Below are 25,713 nucleotides of genomic sequence, written 5' to 3' on the forward strand. Positions count from 1 at the left end.
TACAATACGTTCGTGGAAATGCAATGAAAATTGCTTTATTTTTCTTTATTTGGCAGCTCTTTGTTTTACATACATCATTTTCCATTAGAGCCAGAAGTCTGAGGGAGCTAAATCCGGCGAATAATTTGTATGTTGAAACAACCACCCTATCAACTTTTTTGAGTTATTGTGATTAGATGCATCTGCTTGGAAATTATTTCTTTCTTCTGCACAATTGGCTAGCTTTCACGAAATTTTGCATCCGATTGATTTAAAGGTCTACAATAATAATCGAGGTTTATTGTTTTACCAGGTTGTTGTTTTATTGTAACCAAAACTTCTAATTTGTATTTCGCAAAATTAATTTTTTATTAACATTTTACGTTAAATTAGATGCTGTATACAATCCTAATTTACAAATTAATTTGTTACCATTGTTCTGTTGTACTTGCACCAATTGATAATCAGGATGAGTGTGAGATAAAAACATAAGTCTATTTGACTATTTCATCAGACTATTTGAATTAAAATTAAGAATAACACTTATACAGTCTCTTCAATAAAACAGCCAATGCACGCCATCAACATGTGTGACATTAACACGTCGCAATGTTCCCGCATCAAACTGGACTTTTGGTTTACAACGCTTACCTGTTTATAGCCTTTAGTTATTATAACACGTTTTGAAGAATTTTGTACACATTTGACAACAGCGTCGACCAGTACACAAATAAATCGAATTTTATAGATTAATTCGACAGCATTCTGTATCTTTTTAACTTTAACTCCGAGTTTAAAATGAATTTTACATTATTACAGGCAGTATATTCATCTATGACGTGCATTGGTTGTTTTATTGGAAGGACAAGTTTGTGCGGTTATGTTCTTCAATCTTCTGATTTCTTGCACATTGTCTAGTGTCTTTATTGCTTCCACGTTGCCATGATTTAACTTTATGTCATGTCTTAAGGCAAACTATTGGATAACTTCGTAGATCCATTTGATTTCGAGGATCATGCAGTTATTCGTTGGTTACGTAGCGATTAATAATAATAATCGATAATTAATCGAAGAACTTTGTCTTGGAATCGTTGTCGTGCAATCTCACATTTGTCAATATAGTCCAAATTGGCTTTATAATTGATTGATAAACCAATCTTTATCTCTTTGATATCATTGATTTTAGGTCAAGTTGAGAGTCCGACCAACCAGTACAGTTCTTTTATTTTGAGTCTGATATGCTTCGCCTTTGTCTATCTTGATGTATCCAATTTAACCTACCATTGAGATAGATGCCGAAGAGCTTAGCTGATATGATATAATATATAGTAGGCGCATTTCGCTGATTCTGCTTGAAGAATAGGACATTCTTCAAGTTATATAATTAGGTTGAAAAATTAATTATAACATTTTTTAGTCGGCCTATGTTCCAGTTGTTTTCCTCCATATCAATTCTCACAATTTATTAGATTCCGCCGGCAATCACTTCTTCCTTTTCTTGTATTAATCGTTATTATTTCTGTCTATTAAAATATTTACTGTTAATGCTCTCTTAGCCCTTTTTAGGTATATTTTTCGTTTTTTCCATCGAGCAATTCGAAGCCCAATTTATGGACTTTTGACACGGTGCATTGTCTTGGTGAAGTAGCACTTTATTTTTCTTCAAATGCGGCTGTTTTTCGGCGATTTCGTCCTTCAAACGGTCCAATAACGCTATGTAATAGTCGCTGTTGATGGTCCTTCCTTTTCAAGGTAATCAATGAAAATTATTCCATGCGCATTCCAAAATACAGACGCCATAACCTTGCCAGCCGACTGTTGCGTTTTCCGACGCTTTGGAGCGCGTTCATCGTGTGCAGTCTACTCGGATGACTGTCGATTGGACTTCGGAGTGAAATGATGGAGCCATGTTTCATCCATTGTCACATATCGACGCAAAAACTCGGGTTTATTACGCCTGATCATCTTGAAACACTGTTCCGAATCATCAACTCGTCGTTGTTTTTGGTCAAAAGTTTTTGCTTCAACTGTATTTTTTCCCTTCAAAAAGAAATATTTTATCAATACGCGAAATTCCTTTTTGTCAATTTTTTTCACAAGAACAAAAGTTGCTTCACTCAAAGTGTTATAATTCACAAACTAATGATCCGACAGCTGTCAAATTTTTACGCGCATCTTTTGAGGGTTAGAGCTAACTAAAAAACATATGGATTTAATTCTAGTGGCACCATCTATGTGTCAGGCCGGGGACGATTAAATTGACCTAAATATGTGTTGACCATAAATATGCGTTGATGGTACTAAATTCTCATGGAAGGTCCATTGGATCAGACAGTTCACAGCAGAGGTCGACAACTAGTCATAAACAAAACGACCATGTATTCCAATCGCCAGTTGAAAACAAAGACAAACAAACAATTCAACAATAATGACAAAATTAAAAAAACGTTTCACACAATATTACATCAGACACAGGAAACCGCAAGCTATAGCTATCAGTGAAATAAAGTGACTCTTGATTAACAGAAAGAACACTTTTATACATAGTATCGCGATTGAAGTCCAACAAATAAAGTTTTATTTATTATTCATACATTAATGTCCGTTAAGTTTAACCATGACTTTTATAAATGTTTTTTTAAAATTGTATAAATAAGTATGAAAAACAACCTAAAACGATTTATGCATAATATATATTTATTGATATATGCAAAAGAGTTCTCTCGCTGTTCTTTTTTTGATAAAAATATAGTTTTAGACTAATAACAACATGAATAACATAACTTTTCCTGTCTTTTTGCAAGATTGTGAATGTCATATATACAAGGTAAACAATTTTGGATTTTTCTAGTTTTAAAAATTTGCGATTTTTGGCCATTGTCAAAATGGTGGACGATTTTTTTGCCTTTTTTAATATTTTTTGCTGTTATTTCCTTTCGAATAATGACAAGATAACAAATATTACACACATTATAAAGAATTTTACGTGGAATCTAATAGTAGAAAAACAAATGTTATACAACTTTCAGTTTATAAAAAAATACGATAGAAATCTCTTCGTTTTTTTTCACTTCAAAATACATATATTTTGAGATTCTAATGTTATTCCGAGAGGCAATAAATATTGACACTTTTTTTATATATACAGTCGAAAAAATGTGCGATTTTTTGCCAATTTCAAGTTCTTGCTGTCATATCCATTTAAATAACCACAGGATAACCAGAATTGCAGATATTAGAAGCAATTTTACGTTGAATCGAAGGGTACCAAAGTAATGAAGACTTATTACTTTTTGCGCGCAGTAATGTAGTAATTTAGTATTATTTTATTATTACCGAGACTAATTTTTTCCTCATACTTAAGAGGTAGACAGGTTTAAATATTTAGGAATCACGTTATCAGGAAATGGAGACAGAGAAATAGAAATAAATTATAAAATTATAATAATAGACAAAGTATAATCTAAAACGATAAAAAATAATAATAACAATACTAGAGCTAATAAAAATAGAAGAAAATGAATAAAAATGAACTAACGAAAATTACTAAAATAAAGCAGCAGAGCGAAGTTTTGCTAAAAAGACATTATAAGTGTAATCACAGGAAAAATAAAAAATGGTACCAAAAACAAGATGATTAAACTAAGAAAGATGTTAACGATAGAAGGGCCTGAACTGGAGGAAAGTGTATCAAATTACAAATGGGTAATAATGGATAAATAAACTAGAATAACAAATAAAAATTAAGCAACAAAAAAGTGGAAATAAATGGTGAATGCTCCCGAATACAAAAATAAAAGAAACGGTCCTTACGTCAGTCCTTTCCTGGGCACCCCGAGCCGAGCCCCGTTCTCTTGGTTCGTGACCCATTCGGTGCGGCTCTCGACTGACGGGCTCTCGGTGATGGTGACGTCGGGAGGCGTCGGCGAGGGCAGCTCGTCCTCCCCATCGCCAATCACGAACCTCTTGCTGTTCCTGCGGCCCAGGAAGTGTTTCTTCATCGTCTTGTTTGGTAGAAAGTTAAACGTCGGCGTGAACACCTCCTTCGGAGACAGAGTCTGGCGCGCGGCGAACGTCCCGTCGAGATCGCGGACCTGATCTGGTACATCCACGCCGCAGGAGGAGACGTGATCGCTCTCAGACGACCTGGTCGCTCTGGCTTCCACTGAGGACGCCTGCTTCGACTTGCCGCCCGATCTCGGACCGGTCCGGTGTTTTTTCACTTTGCTCTTGAAGTCCTTCACGGTCTTCGACGCGAAACTCAAGCTCTCCGGTCGTCTGATGCCGCCCGGCCCACCATCAGCCCCACCGCCGTCTTCCTTGAGCGTTTCCACGGTTGATCTATGTGCGCGCTCCCCCGAGTTGTCGTCCGCGGTCAGCGGTGCGAATCCGCCGAGATACCGGAAGGATGTGAACGCTACCGCGCTCAAATAATTCACGAAACCGAAAAGGAAACTAAAAACGACAAAAACTTTCTCGAGGTACTCGCTCATAAACTTTCGATTGACGGCGTCACCTGTCCGTGGGCGGGCTGAATGGCGGCGAGCTGAATGGTCGGTAGACTGAAAAAACCACACGGACCTGACGGCTAAACCTGAACGAAAAACGACAAATGAAAAACAAACGAATGTCAATTATTACGGGTAATTAACCACGACAATCGAAATGGTATCAAGGTTGGCGTTGACATTTTTTTCCGCGTTCGAGTAGTAGGTGGAAGAAAGTTTCGCTGTTACGTGAACCATAGGTGAAGTAGGTGATCTAATAAACTTTATTGCAATATACCGATCTTCTAGATCATTAATTTTATTTACAGGTCTGTTCATTTGTAATGTAAGACGATTTTGTTTGTGAAAACAGGGGGTTAAGATTAACGTTGGGAATTATCAATGAAAATGACCAACTGTTTGGTAACTGACTCCTTTTTACTATCGAAAGAAACAGTACAAACCGTAATGAAACATTAAAATTCGAAGTTTCTGTCGAGACTACATCATTCGAATTAATCATTCGTTACTATATATAGTCTACCCAAAATAGCAGTGAACTTTACGTCATCAAGATGTCGAATATATTCTCTTCGCAATTTGTACATTTATTACATTTCTCATTTTCATTTCATAACTCATGGACTGAAAAGTCCCGGGCTAAACATATAGATGGCTAGTTTTATTGTATTCACCGCTTTTTCAGTTAATACTGATCTTCAAAAGAAAGCTGTTAAAATATTCTACTAAGTTTGTGATTTATTGTGCTAAGAGTGGCACTACTTTTGTTATTTTCGAAACAATAGATCTATTTGAAAAGTGCTATAATGACTCCGCTCCATTAGAACCAACAATAAAACGTGGCTGCTTTGATGATTTCAAAAGTGGTCGTAGAGACACCGATGATGTAGAATGCAGTGGAGGCCCAAATGAAGTGGTAACACCAGAAGACAAAAAAAATCCACAAAATCATTTTGAATGATCGAAAAATGAAGTTGCGTGAGTTAGCTAACATCGTAGAGATATCAAGAAAACGTGTTGGTTTTATATTGCATGAGCATTTGACTCTGAAAAAGCTCAGTTTAGAGTGGGTGCCGCGTTTGTTCACTGTTGGCCAAAAACAAGAACGTGTTGATGATTCTGTGCAGTGTTTGGCCATGTTTAAACGTAACAAAAGGGAATTTTTGCGTCGAGATGTGACAATGGATAAAACATGGATGCATCACTTCACTCCGGGATCAAAACGATCGTAGATTGAGTGAACAGCAACTGATGAAAGACCTATTTTGAGGCAAAAAGATAAATCGTTCTACAAAAGTTGTATTGAAATGTTAGAGCGGCGCTGGAATGATTGTGTGACTCTTTATGGAGATGCTTAATATTTGTGATTACTCTGATTGAAAATACTGAAGCCAATAAATAGTCAGTCAGGAATAGGTTACTAATCTCTAATGGGTGCCTCTTTTTACCAGGAAAATGTATTAGAGAGATGCATTAAGATGCGTTAAAATTATTTTGCAGATAAAGCGACCCTTCATACTAATTTCATCATCTTATCATCACAATCTGTCTTAATACGTTAATTACTCAGCATAATTAAGTCATCAATAAATCCCACATAGTTTTCGTCTTTTAACACCATTTAATCCAATTTTAACCAAAATAAATCCGCCTGTATTTCTTCAAACTTATATTCTTGAAGTTCCAGACGTAAAGGTCAAACCAATGTTTTCAATTTTTTTCAATTATAGTCGGACACGTTCAATGAGGACGGACCTATTTATGCAGCTGAATGGACGACACCAGTCTGTTGTACATTCTTGTAAGTGCGATGAATTAAATAAATGGTCTGACCTAGTTAAGCGCGTTTTTACTTTCTTTGGTGTCACCTTCTTATGTTAATAAAAAGCTACACGGACAAGTGCTTTTAATTTCTTTTAGATCAAAAAAGTTTACACGAAATGACTTAATTCGGTGGTCAAATTGCGAAGAGCCAGTAATATTAATTATTGTAGTTGATTAATTTTTAAGGTTGTTGTTGTGGTTGTGTAGCCGTTAAAATTAGTGATGTCCGTATAGAAATAAGAATTAAATTTGACAATAATTGCCATATTGTATTTGTATAACATATTTTGACATATTAATAGAGGTAAAAAACATTTTTAATAAAATCAACTGTGTTACCCAAATAAATGTTAAAGTTAAAAAACTGCAAGGAAATTTGAAAGGTCTAAAAGATACATATAGTCTATTCAAAGTTTTTTTAGTAATGCGTCATGGATATTTGTGACGTCGAAATATTACAATGTTGCCGCATCAACTCTTTTTTTTTAGTTTTTGTTCAGTTTGAATTTGACATACAAGAAAATTCTAATCTAAACAAAAATGTTATCAAATATAATTTATTTCAACATTATAGTATATCTAATACATATATTATCGAATGATTTAACACTATAATTAAGAACACAGGTATAATAGTTTGTAGGTTAGATTTGTTTTGTTTACGCTGAACTCTTTGCCACATCATCCATGAGGTAGAGTTTCTAGACGTGTTTTTTTTATGTAGTGGTATCCCTCTGGAGACCTAATCCACCTAATAAACAATTATTTAAACAGTGTTGCTGCAACTGCACTGTACATTAGTATGGACACGGTCACGGAAATATTTCAAATAACACTAAGAGTTTTGCAGATATGGCAAATGCATTAAGGAGAATGTAGTGATTAAAACTAGTTTTACCAAGAAAGATGTATACAGGGTATTAACAGAACAAAACAAAGGAGAAATGCAGTGATATCAAAATGTCTTTATAAGGAAACACTGTACCGACGGGCACAAAAACTAAGCGTACAAGGTAAATATGTTCTTAGATATTGCTAATTAGATGGATTGGGCCTCCAGTGGATACAACTACATAACAAACGCGCCTAGGACTCTAACTCATAGGTGGTATGGAGAAGAGTTTAATGTAAACATAATCAAACCCAACCCTAACCTATAAATATTATAACTGGGTACTCAGTTGTAGTTTTTAGTTGTTCGATAATATATGCTTTAGATAAACTATAATGTTAAAATAAATTATATTTTGTAACAGTATTTTTGTTTAATTATTTAATTTAGATTAGAATTTTGTTGTATGTCAAAGGTAAACTGAACTAAAACTCAGAATTGATACGGCAACATTGCGACGAAATTTAGATGACGTATGTACAAAATAACTTGAATATGTCAAACGTCAGGTTATGCTCATTCGATGAAGTATTAGGTATTGAAAAATATTGACAACACGCGGCCCTCCCTATATCTTGTCACTTTAGAGAGGCTCTGTGTGGCCGCAATTTAAATCCGCAACATTTTACGTACATTTTCATTAAAATGCTGTTGAAAGTTAGTGTAAAAAACCCGATTACTGCGGATCATGGTAATTATTTTAGTTATATTGTTTATTCGGTGTTTTAGTAACGTTGTATAACGTCTTATAAATGGGTGGGTTAAAAGTCACTTTGACGAACAAGTATTTAGTTGACGTCAGCGATCGGACGTGTCAAAGTACAAGGTAAAATAACGTTGTGTTATTCGTGTATGAATATAATAGCTTTTTTAATGGATTTTCGACATCTGACTCGAAACGATATAACGACAAGGGCGGCAATTACCCGTAAGGTACCATCGATGCCAATCAATCCGTCAGACAATGGAAGGAAATGATCGACATTAGGAGATCATTGAGCAACCGTCACGTTTTTTCTTTTCAATATCAAGTTACGGTTGTGGAACAGTATCATTTCAAACATTCGCTTGTCATTCTGCTATAAAAATCGATACGACTAAGAGATGCCCGCTTCCGCGAGAATATAGTTTTATTTAAGTACCCCCATTAAGAACCTTTTGAAGATAATGCATGATTAGTAAGTCAATAGTATCTAGATAAAGATATCAAGATCTCGTACGTAAGTATTGTATGTTATTTTACTTCATTCTGAGTGCGTTTAAGTGGTAATCTTAATTTCTTAAATATTTGGGTAAAAAGCTATTAAGAAAACTGATGTTACTACGTTTTTTTTTGTAGTAATCCCAATTATTTTTAATTATTGAAATTGAACAGTTTTCTGTTCAGATAAATTGCCATTAATTTAATTTTAACATTATTTTAATTACATGAAGATACTAGTATTCTGATAACACAGTGATTTTATCTTAAATAATTTTCTTCTGTATTATGTTCTTGAATTTTGTTCTGTATTCTGTTTAATATGAAGAATTACTTGGGTAGCACAGTGATAATATAATAAATATATAGCTGAGAATTCCTATGGTACAGTGCACTTTACAAATTAAAAATACGTTTAAAAGGAAAAAGGAAGTATTAAAAAAAACATCAGAACGCGATTATTATTTTAGTGACAGAAGCGATAAATAAAATAATAAATATATTAGAAATAACTTCAATGGTAATGCAGTGACATTGTGTAAGTAACAGGTCAATTGAAAAGTACCCGGCCTATCATAGTAAAACAAAATTTTTTGGCAAAATTAGTTCTTTCTATTCAACATAATTCCCTTCAAGGGTGATACACTAATTATAGCGACCCTCCAACTTTTCGATACCATTTTTGTTTTATGATTTGTCCTTTGCTTTAAAATAGGCCCAGTTTCGACGATCACCTCTTTATTCGATGAAAATTTCTTCCCTGTGAGCATTCTTTTGAAATCTGAGAACAAGAAATAGTCGCGGGGGGCCAGATTTGGAAAATACGGTGGATGAGGAAGCAATTCGAAGCTCAATTCATGGATTTTTGCAATCATTTTCACTGAGTTATGACATGGTGCATTGTCTTGGTGAAGTAGCACTTTCTTTTTCTTCAAATGCGGCCGTTTTTCGGCGATTTCATACTTCAAACGGTCCAATAACGCTGTCTAATAGTCGCTGTTGATGGCCCTTCTTTTTTCAAGGTAGTGAATGAAAATTATTCCATGCGTATCCCGAAATACAGACGCCATAACCTTGCCAGCCGACTGTTGCGTTTTCCCACGTTTTGGAGCGGGTTCATCGTATGCAGTCCACTCGGATGACTGTCGATTGGACTTCGAAGTGAAATGATGGAGCCGTATTTCATATATTGTCACATATCGACGCAAAAACTCTGGTTTATTACGCTTGATCATCTTCAAACACTGCTCCGAATCATCATCAACTCGTCGTTGTTTTTGGTCAACAGTGGGCTAGCGCAGCACCCACTTTGCACAGAGCTTTCTCATACCCAAATATTTGTGAATGATATGATGTACACGTTCGGTTGATATCTTTATCAGGGTCTGCTACTTCATTCAATTTTTAATTTACGGTCATTGAAAATCATTTTGTGGATTTTTTAAATGTTTTCATCAGTAACAACCTCTTCTGGGCATCCACTGCGTTCACCGTCTTCGGTGCTCATTTCACCACGTCTAAATTTAGCATACCAATCCTTGATGGTTGATTTTCCTGGGGCGGTGTCCGGAAACTCGGCATCAATCCAAGTTTTTGCTTCAACTGTATTTTTTCCCTTATATCTTCCCTATAGCAATATTTTATCAACACACGAAATACCTTTTTATCCTTTTTTTTTCACAATAACAAAAGACTGAGGACTTTTCAATTGACCTGTTATTGAAACAATTATAAATATTGAATGCTGGAGAGAAAAGGTACATCTAATTCTTATTTGAATAATTTAATTTGGCAATATAGTGTTAAGATAACAGATAACTTCTATATAAACACAGAAATATTCTCAAATAATTGAGAATTATTTAATTTAAAAGGACAAATTTAATTACGTATAAAAGTGTGAACAAAATTTTTATGAAAACAGAAATTATAAAACAAAACAAGTAGTTTACAGAAATTTTCTTTCTCGTAAGTTTTTTCGTAAGTTTTCGTAAGTTTCTCGTACGTTGTTTCACTATCAAGTGTTTTCGTTCAGTATTTGATGTTTTCTTGAAAATACATTAGGAAAATGTGTGTTAATTCGATAACGGTGCCTCCACAGGTAAATAACTGGTTGTAAATCAATAATTAATGGTTCGTCTTTATTTGGTATTTAAATGTTTAGATTGCGTCAAACAAAACTCTTCTCGAAATACGTAAAATGTTCGTTAACAAAACGATGGTACCTTGACCACTGAATTGTCAAAAATAACTCGTTTTATGATAATTAATATTCATGTATTGGATATGCGTCAATATGAGTTTGAAAGTAATTTACAATTGTATTAGTTTAAAATTTCCTCTTATCTAAATATATCAATCTTACAAATAAAGTAGGTTCCCATACACATATTTCCCTTTAGTTTTTTTTAAATACATTTTGAAGTATCTTTTTTACCAGTTAGGGGTTTATCTGGACTGGATCTACACTTTAACGTGGTCTGCGAACCACGGTCCTCGGCATTAAGCCTACCGACTGGCCAGTGACCAACTTAGAGACCATTCCAGAAGACATCCGGTCTTACCCAGCCTGGTTACTGGCGTAACCGGGATCATTTTCCTTTGCTGATTTTGCATTCTTTTTTAAGGACAATCACGAATGTTAAACAATCACAAACATAAATTTACGACAATGCCCCAGCAGGATTCGAACCCACGACTATCGCAACCACGGTGTCGCTTTTACCACTGCGCCAACCAAGCCGGCCCCTTTGGTATTATTCAGGTATGTCGTTTGATTGGAATAAATCGGCTACCGAAGTCCTCCGAACACTTTTAGAAGTTTATGGTGATGCCGTTCTATCTTCTCCCAATTGTCGGTTTTGGTTTAAACGATTTAAAAATGATGATTTTGATGTCAATAGGAAAGATTGACCTGGAGGGTGAAAAATATTCGAAGACAATGAATTGCAAGACTTATTGGACTTAAACTCAGGCAGCTTAGAAATTGATGAACCAACTACTGGTAGATGTTTGCATGCGGTGGGGAAGATCCAAAAGAGGGGAAAACTGCTACCACACGAATTGACTGAGAATGATGCCGACGTTAATTTACAAATTGTATGACGGATCGATGCAAAAAAGAGTAGCAATAGCGAGTAACAGACGCAGTCATATTCTTGCATGACAATGCTCGGCTAAGTCCAACACTACAAGAGTTGTGAAGGACACATTGTTGCAGCTCGAACTCTGCCGTACCCAGCGTACTCACCAGGCATCGGACCTTCTAATTACCACATTTAGTTGGATGCGGCATGGCTTAGATGGTATACAGTTTCGAAATGCTGAACAAGTGCGAACATGGACTGATGACTGGAACTACTATACCAACATCGTTCTCTTGACAATCTACCTTCGTGTTGTCAGAAAGAACTATATATTACGCGAGATATATAACCTCTTAGAATAGCAGATTTTAAGAAAGTTGGGAGTTTTAGGATGGTAACTGATTAAATATCCAACATGGAAAATATTTCTGATCCATGGAACTTAATTTGTAAGGTTATTGGTGTCAGCATTGTTTCTTTTAAAACGTTTTTCAAGAGGCAGCTGGCCTTGGATAACCCTCTCATTTTGAAGATACGTAATTCTAATCCTGATGGTAGAGTTTATTGCTCAGTTAGGGGATAATTAAACACTTGAAAAAGCGTTTGTACTTATGGCGAAAATTAAAAACTTGAAAGAGATACCTAGCTTTATTACTAACATCGATAAATGCCAAAGAGTGAGCGCGGAACTTTATAAGCATCTATAGAACAAACCGATAGGAAAATTTGATCGGTTGCGACATAACTATATTTATCTGTTATTCTATGTTGTAAGAAAGTTGTTTAATTTTAAGTTTAGAATAAATATAGTGTTTTTTTAATATAGTATAGGGGTCTAATTTACTAGACCATTAAGCTGTTTTTTGTAATATTTGTGACATGGGAAAATAATTAAGAGACAATATAAAATTTCGTTTTGTATCGAATGTCTGATGAAGTCAGGTCAAGATAGGGGAGGCATCCCGAGCAGATTTTAAGAAAGTTGGGAGTTTTAGGATGGTAACTGATTAAATATCCGACATGGAAAATATTTCTGATCCATGGAACTTAATTTGTACGGTTATTGGTGTCAGCATTGTTTCTTTTAAAACGTTTTTCAAGAGGCAGCTGGCCTTGGATAACCTCGTCATTTTGAAGATACGTAATTCTAATCCTGATGGTAGAGTTGTTGTAGAGTTTATTGCTCAGTTAGGGGATACTTAAACACCTGAAAAAGCGTTTGCACTAATGGCGAAAATTAAAAACTTGAAAGAGATACCTAGCTTTATTACTAACATCGATAAACGCCAAAGAGTGAGCGCGGAACTTTATAAGCATCAATAGAACAAACCGATAGGAAAATTTGATCGGTTGCGACATAACTACATTTATCTGTTATTCTATGTTGTAAGAAAGTTGTTTAATTTTAAGTTTAGAATAAATATAGTGTTTTTTTAATATAGTATAGGGGTCTAATTTACTAGACCATTAAGCTGTTTTTTGTAATATTTGTGACATGGGAAAATAATTAAGAGACAATATAAAATTTCGTTTTGTATCGAATGTCTGACGAAGTCAGGCCAAGATAGGGGAGGCATCCCGAGCAAAACAGAAAGAAAATGGCTGGCAAACAGCATGTCTCATCGGCTCGTTGCCGAGTGTTGCACATAATGGGGGTGCAAGTACCGAGGCTAGACGAAGCCTGTCAGATGTTAGACCTGGTAGAAGACTTCTTATGGTGGCTTTAACTATAAACTTTAAAGGATTTTTTGAACCAATCTTCCCATCCACCATCAAGAACCCGCAGAAGGAGCAATACAACATGTACATGAATAACGCGACTTTGAATCAGAATTAGCCGAAGAACATCAGAACAATGAACAGTGTGAGAAACAGAATAAGTCAGAATAGATCGGTGTCAAGGGAAAGAGTGAGAAATAGAATTAGCCAAAAAACAGTCAGAACAGAAACAAGCATCAGGATTAAGAAGAACGAAAAAATAAACAAGAATAATCATGAACAGAAACTGAATAGTTAATTGTAAATAAGGGTACAATTCCCATCAAGAGGAACAGTAGAATATAGTCGTTTGTATAAGCATCAGTTGGGTCCGATGACGGAATCGACATTAACCAAAGTAGGAATACGAATTAGTAAGTTCTTTTAATTTAGTAAGTAAATTTAGTTTTTTCATTTTATATATTTTTCACATTATGCGATTAAATAAATGAACTAAATATAAAATTAAATAAATAAAAAAAATAATTAATTTACGCAAAGAGGAGAGAAAATAAATTGTATTTTATTTACAACACCGTTTTCTTTCCGTAACGACTCAACAAGGCCATTTATTAGATATGGAAGCAGGCGAGCCATATAGTGCTGTGGAACATATATTTAAAAGATATAATTCAGAAGAACATCTGGGAGTTGGCATGGGAAGTTCTCCCTCACCACAACTGACCTCATTCACCCACTATTTTGTATCGGTCAAATCAAAACAGCAAGTCTTGGTGGGTAAACAGTTAGCAAGTTGCTACATCATTCATTTGTTACTTGATAAAGAGGATGTAGGATCATAGGAAATAATGGACAATATTAAAATTAAGTTCAAGAAGGAAAATATTTAAAACTAGACGTTTGTATACAATGGGGAGGGAATAAGGCTACCACATGAATTGTTGTTGTAAGAAAGACTAGCCAGTAACAGACGTAAAGCCATCTTCCTCTATAATAATGTTCAGCTTACGCCAAGAGTTGTGAAGGATACACTGTTGCAACTCGAACTCTGCCGTACCCAGCGTACTCACCAGACATAGGGCCTTGTGATTACCACATTCAGATCGATGCAGCGTGGCTTAGGCAGTATACAGTTTCGAAATGCTGAGAAACATCGTTCTCTTGACAATGTACCTCCGTGTTGTAAGAAAGATGTAGAAAATGTTGGGAAATAATTAGATTAATATATGTATTTTACAAACTTTTTTTAATGAAGGCTCTTTTAAAATGAAAGTATGATCATAATACATGCAATCACCTGGTAAATACATTTTACGTGAATTATATAACCTCTTAATAATAATAATAAGAATAGTAGAATTTAAGAAGGTCAGGAGTATACGATGGTAACTGATGAAATATCCAGCAAGGAAAATGTGATCCATGCAACTTAATTTTATTTAATTTTGTTTCTCTTGAAAACATTAGAAGCGATTATTTCGATTTTAGCCACAAAAACATTCACGACATAGCTGGCCTTTGGCATTTGAAGAAGAAAGATGTGGAATTATAATCCTGATGGTGCAGTTACTGCTCAGTTAGGTGCTCACTAAATGGGAAAAGATATAAAAAAATAGAAGAGAAACCTAGCTTTATTACTAATTTTGAACATCAAAGAGTGAGGGTGGATAGAACAAATTGAGAGAAAAACTTGATCGAAAAAAACCGTTTCTAATGTGGAACATATATTTTAGAGAAATCTTCAAAATTGGTATTGGAATTTTTCCCGCACCACTACATTTGACCTCATTTAATTACTATTTTGTCCCGGTCAAATCAAATAATCAAATCTTTTGTCACCTGATAAAGAGGACGTAGGATCATAATAATGGACAATGTTTGCGAGATTAAATTCGTTGTTCTCTTTTTACATCAAATAAATTAGTTTGAGAAAAAATATTGAATATTAAAAACGTTGCGTCTAAAAACATGCCAACGATTCAAAATTAATAGAGGCGTTTCCGCCGTTATGACACTGACACTGACAACGAATAACATAACTGCAATCAGTCCCACGCTTTACACCTTATTTTAAAATAGACCGAGGATAAATACACTTTAACCTAAATACTGTTGTGACGCTTAACCTCAAAATACGTGCGCCGATCAACTACACCCACTTTTCGCGCTCGAAATCAATAAAATCCACTCGGAAAGGCGAGTTTCTTGTCGAAAAACATCTCGGCAGGGCCGTGTTATCGTGTTAAAATGCATTTTCACCGTTTCACAGTCGAAACTTCCTCCATCGATATATTCCGGCAATACATCGAACGGTACTTTTTTCTTTGAATAACAGCGACAGTTCGCGAGACACGTCACGACCGATATTATTTCGATTGTCGAGTTTATGCCGCAATTAATGGCGATTTCGGTTGGAAAACTCACCATTTTGCTTCGGAAACTCACAGAAACTCGCGAACCAAACGGGAATATATTGACAGGATGGCGAGATCCGACGTCCGCAGCGGATTGGTCAGCGCGTCGGTCTGTTTCGTTCGTTCGATTTTCTGTGCCACAAGTCTCGTTTCTTATTTTACTTTTTATTTAACAGGTGGAATGGCAGCGCGACTCAGCGGCGTACAACGAGAGCGGAAAAGGAAGAACGCGGACTATAAGATTCTTCGCGTTTTCGTCTTTTATTTATCCATTTAGGTATTCTATGCCGGTTTTCGAATACGTCAAGGGTGGGGGTTAGGGGAAATATAGGGACTTGTTATTGGTCGATGCGTCAGACCTACTGACGTTTATGTTTTGAACGATAATTATTAAATTTTAATGTCCGTATAATTAATTTTATTATATAATTTTAGCTAGTTAACTATTTTTACCTCGTTTTATTTAATTTATATTTGTCCTATTTTTTATGGACTATTACTTATTTCGTTATGGATTTGGATTTTGAATGAAAGATAAACCACAGTATTAGATATGCCGTTGCTAAGCGACGTAATAAGTTGCCCAGCGACGGATAAACAAAAAGACGACAATTGGATTCATATTGCTATAAAGCTAACAGGTTAGAGTTTAGACTACAAATATATAAATACAGAATGAGAATCAACCACTCGCAGTATTACTGTACGTCTAAGTCACTAGAGGACCAAACAGTAGAACTAAAAAGATGACAGATTTCTTTCTTTTGATTTGATCTTAAGACATCTTAAGTTATATTTGTTTTTTTCCATTTTTGTGTATAATTTTAAGTAAATTCGTTGCTATGACATTATTTTTGTAGCATTTATGGTGCATGTTATTTGTTTAAATGCAAGAACATAATAACAGTGTTGTTTTACAGGATGTGAATAATGTGTAAAATGAATTATTTTTCAAAGGATTCTGCTCTAGCGCAGAGACGGTTATTAGAAGTAAACAATGATAAACTTCAGGAAACCTCTTGTGAATATATCGAAAAGGAAAATATGGAAGGAAGAGAATTAAGTAAATAATTCTAAAAATATTAAGAGCTTAGTTTACATGCGATAATATTGCAAGCAAGAATTGTTAAATATTTTTTTATTATTCCGCTATTACTACTGTTATATTATCTAAATGTTGTTTGACAATACCTGGACCTATTTGTGTAAAGTTATCTACAGACTATTATTTATTGGAAAAAGAATGTACGAAACCAAATTTAATGAAAATTATCATTCAAATATTGTCAGCAAATGGCGATCTTGAATAAAGGTAATGTAATAAAAATAACAATAATTAGGTGTTGCTTGTTGATGAAAAAAAAAAAGGTAGCAAATAGCAAAAATGAAATATTTTGCACATGACATATTACATGGATAGCAGTTTGTAGTAAAAATTTAATTCTTATATTCAGTAGGCCTTGTATTTTTAAGTATACTTTGGACAAATTACAGTTTTTTAGTTTATAATATCTAAGATATCTAAATCCTCAATCCTAATTCTTAACTTCCCTTTGCAATACATTTTTCCGCTTGGGGTGCCCTCAGGTGGTTAAGACGCGCAAAACCAGGGCTACAACTTTATACACAGGAGATCGCATTTATTTTATGATTTAGTTTTAGTTCAGATGCTTGAGATAGTTAGGTCTAAATCGGTTACGACGAAAAACTAAATATTGCTAATTAAGTGCAAGTATTCTTGTGTATATAAATAGGTAATATTAGTTATAATTATCTAGTAAAACGGAGAAAAAGTCTACAATAATGATATAAGGAAAGGATCGCTGAGTTTTTATTTAAAAAACTCTCATAACCTGGCATTATTATCAATTATTGGTAATGACTATTATGTCATTGGAATTAGTTATGTAATATGTCGTTTCGAGCTCGTTTATATTTAATATAAAGCATACACAATCTCCCAAGATAGTGAAAAATTCCGAAATAATAGCACAATAAAAGTGTATATTTAAATTATAACCAATATTAGTTATTAAATTCTTATCGTTCTTTATATGTATGTAGATAAAAAGCTATGCAATGATCTTGTGTCAACAATATAGTACGATAACTACAATTGTTATTACAATTTTTTTAAAAAAAGGTGGTATTATCTTAGCTATAATACAGTATTCAATGTTTATTTGTATATGCGTCATCAAGATGTTTAATGTATTATCTATCGCAATTTGTAAATTCGTTTTAGAATCAGAGAATATTTTTCTTCTAATTTTATTCTAGTTAAAAAGAGACACAGTGCTGTCTGATTAGTTCGAACACGTAAACGAATGAGCCTGTCAAAGTCTTCCATTTGTCAGATGTATGCAAAGTTCTTGAAAGCAATAGTGATAAGAGGTTATAACTCTAAACTATAAATTATTGTGGTTGTATAATTAAGTGTAGTTTTTAGATGTACTATAATGTTAAAATAAATTATTTAAAATTTTGTTGTATGTTAAAGCCAAACTGAACTAAAACTCTCTGAACTATATTTTGCTTTCGCGGTTTTGCAAAGGGAATGTAGGGAACTATCGAAATACCCGAAACATTCGATAGTTAAAAAAATTAGTCTAATAAAAATTCCAGTGAACAAATATATGAATATTCTTTTTCTTTCGGACGTAGGTCCCTTTCGTGCTTACTTTTAAGAGAGATAAGTTATCAATATCATTATATCACTGCCAAAGTAGTTTAAAAAGTGAAAAAAGGCAAAAAATAAATAAATATTTAAAAAATAAGAAAGTTAAAAAACTAAATTACAGTTAGAATAAGAAAGATAATGAAAGAAAAAGAGATAACAATAAGGAGAGAAATATAACAAGAAAGAGAAAGAAATATAATCGGAAGGAGAGAAAGACAATGTAATATTAATGTGTTTTTGAAATATATTTGAATGAAGTCGATGTTACATCGAATATCTAGTAAATTATTTTTTTACTATTGAGTGAATTTAATTAAATGAACTATATTTTGCTTTCGCGGTTTTGCAAAGGGAATGTAGGGAACTATCGACATACTCGAAACATTCGATAGTTACAAAAAGAAGTCTAATAAAAATTCCAGTGAACAAATATATGAATATTGCTTTTCTTTCGGACGTAGGTTCCTTTCGTGCTTACTTTTAAGAGAGATAAGTTATCAATATCATTATATCACTACCAAAGTAGTTTAAAAAGTGAAAATGGCAAAAAATACAAAAATATTTAAAAAATAAGAAAGAGAGATAATGACAAATAAAGAGTTAGAATAAGATAGAAAGATAATGAAAGAAAAAGAGATAACAATAAGGAGAGAAATATAACAAGAAAGAGAAAGAAATATAATCGGAAGGAGAGAAAGACAATGAAATATTACTGTATTTTTGAAATTTATTTGAATGAAGTCGATGTTACATCGAATATCTAGTAAATTATTTTTTTACTATTGAGTGAATTTAATTAAATGAACTATATTTTGCTTTCGCGGTTTTGCAAAGGGAATGTAGGGAACTATCGACATACTCGAAACACTCGATAGTTACAAAAAGAAGTCTAATAAAAATTCCAGTGAACAAATATATGAATATTGCTTTTCTTTCGGACGTAGGTCCCTTTCGTGCTTACTTTTAAGAGAGATAAGTTATCAATATCATTATATCACTACCAAAGTAGTTTAAAAAGTGAAAAATGGCAAAAAATACAAAAATATTTAAAAAAATAAGAAAGAGATAATGACAAATAAAGAGTTAGAATAAGATAGAAAGATAATGAAAGAAAAAGAGATAACAATAAGGGGAGAAATATAACAAGAAAGAGAAAGAAATATAATCGGAAGGAGAGAAAGACAATGAAATATTACTGTGTTTTTGAAATATATTTGAACGAAGTCGATGTTACATCGAATATTTAGTAAATTATTTTTTTACTATTGAGTGAATTTAATTAAATATTTTTATCCGTAATTAGTTTTGTGGTTACTAGTTGGTCCTATCTCACTAGGGATTTTGTAACTATATTTGCGGAAGTTTCGGTTAAAATTCTGCGGAAGTACTTATATATTAAAGCATAGTTTTATTTAATAACGTAATACATTAATATAGTGGCTTATAGGCACCCGCGCAGTTCTTATTTTAATAATCATTTATTAATACAATTAAGTAAGTAAGATAGACAATAATAATTTTTAAAATATGATAATTTCTGAATAGTAATTTAGCGCTTTTTACGAATAATGATAAATATAACTAATGTAATTAAAAAAAAGCTATAACAGCAATTAATTATATGTTAATTTTTAATTAACATATAATAAAATTAAAATTAAAATTAATAATTAAAAAACACTTTTCTGTCGACAAAAAATTGCTATTGAATTTACTATGGAATAGTTCGAATATTTCGATAGCTTTCATTGAATTGTTCTACCTATCAATAATATAATACGTTCTTATAGTGGTTTTTAGGTAATTGTATCTGTTCAATAATCGATTATTGGTGTAATGGGGTAAACAAGAAAACAAAATCTATAATGCTAGAAAATATTGTGCTGCTGAATTATGTAGAGTATCCCTAATGACTCACGATTTAATAGGAGAAACACAGTATCTGTGTCAAAAGTATCGATATTATAAAAATATATTATTATCTTCAAATATATCAAATAATAATTATCTTAAATCGAAATCAACCATATCTGTTTTTTATTTAGGAAATAGGAAAATTTAGAATAGAACCAATATTTATCTGAACAGAAGAAAAATTCTGTCATTGATGTGCCCCTCTACTGTAAGTCGTCATCTGTTATTGGACACACTAGCAGGTATCAAATAATTTAGAATAATCTTTTAATATGTAATGGTGAGAAATAAATCAGAATTTGGCTCAATTTTTTTTTGTGGATATTATGGGCTGGTCTAGATGTTCAGTTCTGGCTTCAGTTTGAATGGTAACTGAACTAGAAACTGAAGTAGCTACTAAACTTGAAATTGTATTTAAGTCGTCATAAAAATAAGCTATATATATATATATATATATATATATATATATATATATATATATATATATATATATGTTATATATATATATATATATATATATATATATATATATATATGTTATATATATATATATATATATATATATATATATATATATATGTTATATATATATATATATATATATATATATATGTTATATATATATATATATATATATATATATATATATATATATATATGTTATATATATATATATATATATATATATATGTTATATATATATATATATATATATATATATATATATGTTATATATATATATATATATATATATATATATATATATATGTGTTATAGATAGTGATATAGATAGAGACATAAATAGAATAATTATTTAAGGTTTTCATTTGTAAAATATATATTTTTAATGTATTAGAGACTGGAAAATATTTATGTACTTACTTCAGTCGTTTTCTTCTCTCCAACAGGGCAATCTGATCGGCATGCGACAGACCACCAAGACCACCCTGGCCCACTGACGGCGCCGCGGGTGGTAAATGGTCGATGTCATCCTCGTTAGGGGGGAAATCATCGTAGGACTCTTTGGAATCGTCATCACCTGTAAAAACATTGTGTTTGAAATATTGGAAATAATGTCAGTTTACGGATCTCATAATTGTAATGACGGCTGTAAAACCACTACTAATAACAATAAACTCGTAAGAATGATTTTAATCAAGATAAAAACGATGGAATGTCTATGTGCTTCATCAAGAATTATTAAACTTTTTCAACCAGTATATTACTGTGGTTCAGCTATATATAACGTGGGGGCAAAAGTCCCGCTACCATTAAGTAAGTTAAGTAGTAAGTTTAGTTTTCATAAAAAGTTTATTTGGTCTTTACATTTTTTCTTCGTTACGATTGAAAAATTATATCGGCTAAATGATGACCGCGATTCTTAAGGCATTTTTTATGACATCCTGCAATATCTGAGGCTGAATTTATTCAATTTCGTGACGAATATTGTCTTTGAGATGTTGAATCGTTTGAGGCTTATTCACATAAACTTTTGATTTTAAAAAAACCCCATAAGAAAAAGTCTGGTGCTGTTAAATCTGGAGATCTGGCTGGCCATGCTGAATGGCCATTTCGCGAAATTAGTCTTCGTGGAAAAACGTCATTCAATAATTGAATTGTTGAACTAGCTGTGTGTGCCGTGGCCTCATCTTGCTGAAACCACATGTCCTCTAGCTCTTCCATTCTCATCGAATAATGTTTTGGTATCGTTCAGCAGTAACAGTAATACCTTGGTCATTTTCAAAACAGTTTTCAGTTTCAAACAGTTTTTTTTAGAGGTTGCAATGATGTTTCATGTATTAATTGAGCATTCTGTGTTCCCCAAAACTGACTGTTCTGTTTATTGACGTGGCCAGTGAGAAGAAAATGGGCTTTATCGCTCATTATCAATTTGGACGAAAAATCTTCAATTTTACCAGACAGCCCTAGAATTGCATTACTGTTCTCAACTTGTTGATTAGGATCTCTCGGTAGCAATTTTTGGACTAATTGAATTTTGTACGGGATCATTTTCAAATCAGTTTTCAAAATTCGCCTTAAACTGCGTGTACAAATATGTAACTGGGAACCATGTCTCCGAATTGATGTTCCTGGAGACTCTGCAACACTGTCCCGCACCAGAGCCATATTTTCGTTACAAGACGTTCGTTGTCTTCCAGAACGAGGCCTGTCTGCTGTCGTACCGTACTGTCTAAAATTCGCAAGTAAAAGATAAATTGTGGTTTTGTGAGGTACTGGACGGTTAGGACAATTTTGACGCAATTTCCGCTGAGTGGCCATAATAGAACGATTATTTTCAATAAATATTGTCACTATTTCTGCTCGTTCTTGTGACGTATATTCATCAATAATAAAATTTGGCTGTCTACACAGTACAATGGTTAAAGCCAAATTGATAGCGGTAGTTTTGCTCCACCTGCTAGATAGATGCTATAAAGGGATAGCCATAATAGCAAGGGATAGATTCCATGCAATGTAGTATGGTACTCGTACGTTGTTTTGTACATGTACGTTGACAGCATATACAAAACTATGATAAAACATCGGTGAAGGGGAATAGTGGGCGCAACTAACAAATAAAACTAACTTAACCGACAAAATTAACAACAATCATTTGAGTAATAGTGTTTCGACAAAAACAGTACGACCGGAGCTCCAGAGAAGAAGAAAAAGAAGCTCCAAAGAAGCTAACATTTATAACGAAAGTCAACACTAAACTACGAAAGAAGTGGAGCAACGATCATAGACCTTGACATTTGATGATTGGCTTTTGACTTTTGAAGATACGGGCTGCTTGTTTGCTGGTTTTCTCATTCACATCACTGGCTGGGTTATTTGGAATGAATATCTCGACATCCTCAATCATGAAGTTCTTACTATGACTAGCATATTGCTGCCGGACACTGCTATGCTCTACAATGGCAATGCGCCCATACATACAGCCAAAAAAGTTGGTAAATGTTAACCCTTGGTGAGAGAATAGATTTTCATCTCCAACAGCATCGACGATTGAAACAATTGACGGATGTTTTAGTGCGAGAATGGGCTAACATTCCGTTGAAACTTATTCAAACACTCGACGAATTTATTCCGCGAGTTAATTAAGGAGTTATCAATATTAGTACGGACACTGTTTCATATAGTATAATTTTTATAGAATCTGCAAAGTAAGTAGAGATTAGTAGTTAAAGATTCGAACTTACTAGATAAAAAGTACGACCACATCCTTAGCGCGAGCCCACGGAAAATATAATAATATTTAAATATTTAAATGCTATTACATCAAACATACTATTTATGTTTGACGTTGATTGACATTTTTGAATTTCGTTGAAATATATTATATTTGACATCAGCTTTCTTTTATTTCTTTGCAAACAAGTTCCACAAACAGTGTTATTTCTAGCAAACGATTACCTAGCTGTTATTTAAATATTAGTTTTTTAAATTATTTAAAGTTGTTTCGAGAGGAAAGAGGAGAGGAGTATTTATCAATAAATTAAATCAACAGAACCTAATGGGTATCTATTAGTATAAGTTTGATTTTGTTTGTACTATAGTACGTTTGTTTTTTCAGAATGCACTTCTAACTGATCCTAAAATAGCAAAAAAATCTCAGGCCTGACTCGTAGATGATGACACACCCAGCGTTTAGTTTAAAAATTGCGGTGGTTGTGACAGTGACTATTAGGTGTGCTTAAAAATGTTCAGGGAAAGAGATTTTGGCCTCAAACGAAGAACTGATTGACGAAGTTGAAGTTTTAAACATGAATCGTTCTACGAAAAGGGAAGGGGCTCTTTAAAAACGGGAAAAAGCAGGGCTGAATGTACCATTCTTGAAGGAGATTATCTGGATGAATAATATTGAATATTGCATAAAAGTTTGGGTGTTATTTTATTAGTTATTATCTCAAGAATATTATACTATAAGTGCTATACTATATGTCTACTATACTTCAAACATAAGGCAGACTAAATAAGAAGAGGCTTTTAAAATATTAAGTGACTTTTGATCAACTCTGTATATAAAAAGATTTCAGTGACAGTGAAACCGGATCATCAAAACCCTACATAAAAGAGTGGGTATAACATACATATAAATTATGTTTAGTATGATGATACCCTAATTTCCGACTGATTTGACGTTCGTTAACAATCAGGTGCTAAGTATTAAAGCCAGAACGGTATTCATGATCGAGAAATGAAGAAAAATCACCATATTGATAAGAAAGAGCGCCCACGCGCCAGATTGTAGCGTCCAAGTAATAAGTCGAAATAGCCAAGTTGTAGAACTCGCTTCTTTCACAAATCAGAATAGATATTAATTCTCGATGCAAATCTTGATGTGATGTTGCGTTTTCTTCTTCGAGATCATATTTGGAATGATGTTATGGATGGGTATGTCATGGAAACCACTGCACCATCTAATAGCAGATACTTATAAACGTGAATGTCCGTTGAACGAGAAAAGATAATCTTCCTGAGAGACTTTCGTATCGAAGTAGAGTTAAATTCAATATTTAAGAACCATCCCCCAATAGACCAATAAAAAGAGATAATAGAAAACAGCCATCAGCAATGACGAGGCTTGGTGAAAATTTTTTCGAGATCTTGTGATATCAAAAACAGTGCATTGATGGAGAAACAAACATTCTGGATGAAACTTGATGAAGAAAGAAAAATTACATTAGTGAGAATAGAAAATTCTTACTAATGTAATCGGAAGCACTAAGACACAATATCTATAGTCTATCCAAAGAAGCAGTGAACATACGTCATCAACATGTTTAACGTATTGCCTGCAGCAATTTGTAAATTCGCTTTAAAATCAGATAATATTTTCCTTCTCATTTTATTCCATTTAAAAAGAGTTAAAATGCTGTCTGATACGTTCGAACGCGTTAACGACGTGACGACTCATGCCTGCAAAAGTCCTTCGGTTGCCAAATATCCGCAAATTCTTCAAAATATTAGTTATAACAACTACAGGTTATAAACCGGTAAACGTTTTAACGCTCTGCTTGTTTTGATGAATATCAAACAGCTGCTTATTATTACTCAGCGGAAACAAAGAAATGCAGTGATATTAAAATGACTTGACAAGGAAAGAAACCATCAAAGGAAACAAAAACTAAACGTAAAACGATAAATAGGCTTCCAAATGAAAGTAAGATACATTATTTGGATATACAATTGTAATTAGGTGAATTGGGCTTCCAGGGGATACCACTACATAAAAAACGCGCCTAGGACTCTGCATCATGGATGGCGTGGAAAAGAGTTCAATATAAATATAATGAAACAACTCTAACATATAAACTATTGTGGCTGTATAATTAATTCTAGTTTAAGTTATTCGAAAATATATGCATTAGATGTACGATAACGTTAAAATAAATTATATTTGATAACATTTTTGTTTCATTATTTTATTTAGACTAAATTTTTGTTATATATCAGAGCCAAAATAAAGTAAAACTCAGAGATACTTGATTC

At 33.3% G+C, this 25,713-nt stretch overlaps 1 protein-coding gene across 4 annotated transcripts in view; it reads right to left on the bottom strand.

Moving 5' to 3' along the window:
• The window catches only part of ACC (Acetyl-CoA carboxylase), a 72,096-nt gene that overhangs the window by 16,998 nt on the left and 29,385 nt on the right, over nt 1–25,713 (bottom strand). For 2 of the 4 annotated variants that reach the window (XM_076400250.1, XM_076400249.1), the window contains exon 3: nt 21,100–21,256. In XM_076400250.1, the coding sequence (XP_076256365.1) occupies nt 21,100–21,256 (157 nt within the window). Of the gene's footprint in view, nt 1–3,792; nt 4,574–15,633; nt 15,774–21,099; nt 21,257–25,713 lie in introns of those variants that run through there. The other 2 variants (XM_076400248.1, XM_076400251.1) reach the window with 2 other exon arrangements.

Source organism: Rhynchophorus ferrugineus, unplaced genomic scaffold, assembly GCF_030347505.1.
Source record: "Rhynchophorus ferrugineus isolate W39M unplaced genomic scaffold, kcgeb_rfMv2 rfM3, whole genome shotgun sequence".
NCBI lineage: Eukaryota > Metazoa > Arthropoda > Insecta > Coleoptera > Curculionidae > Rhynchophorus > Rhynchophorus ferrugineus.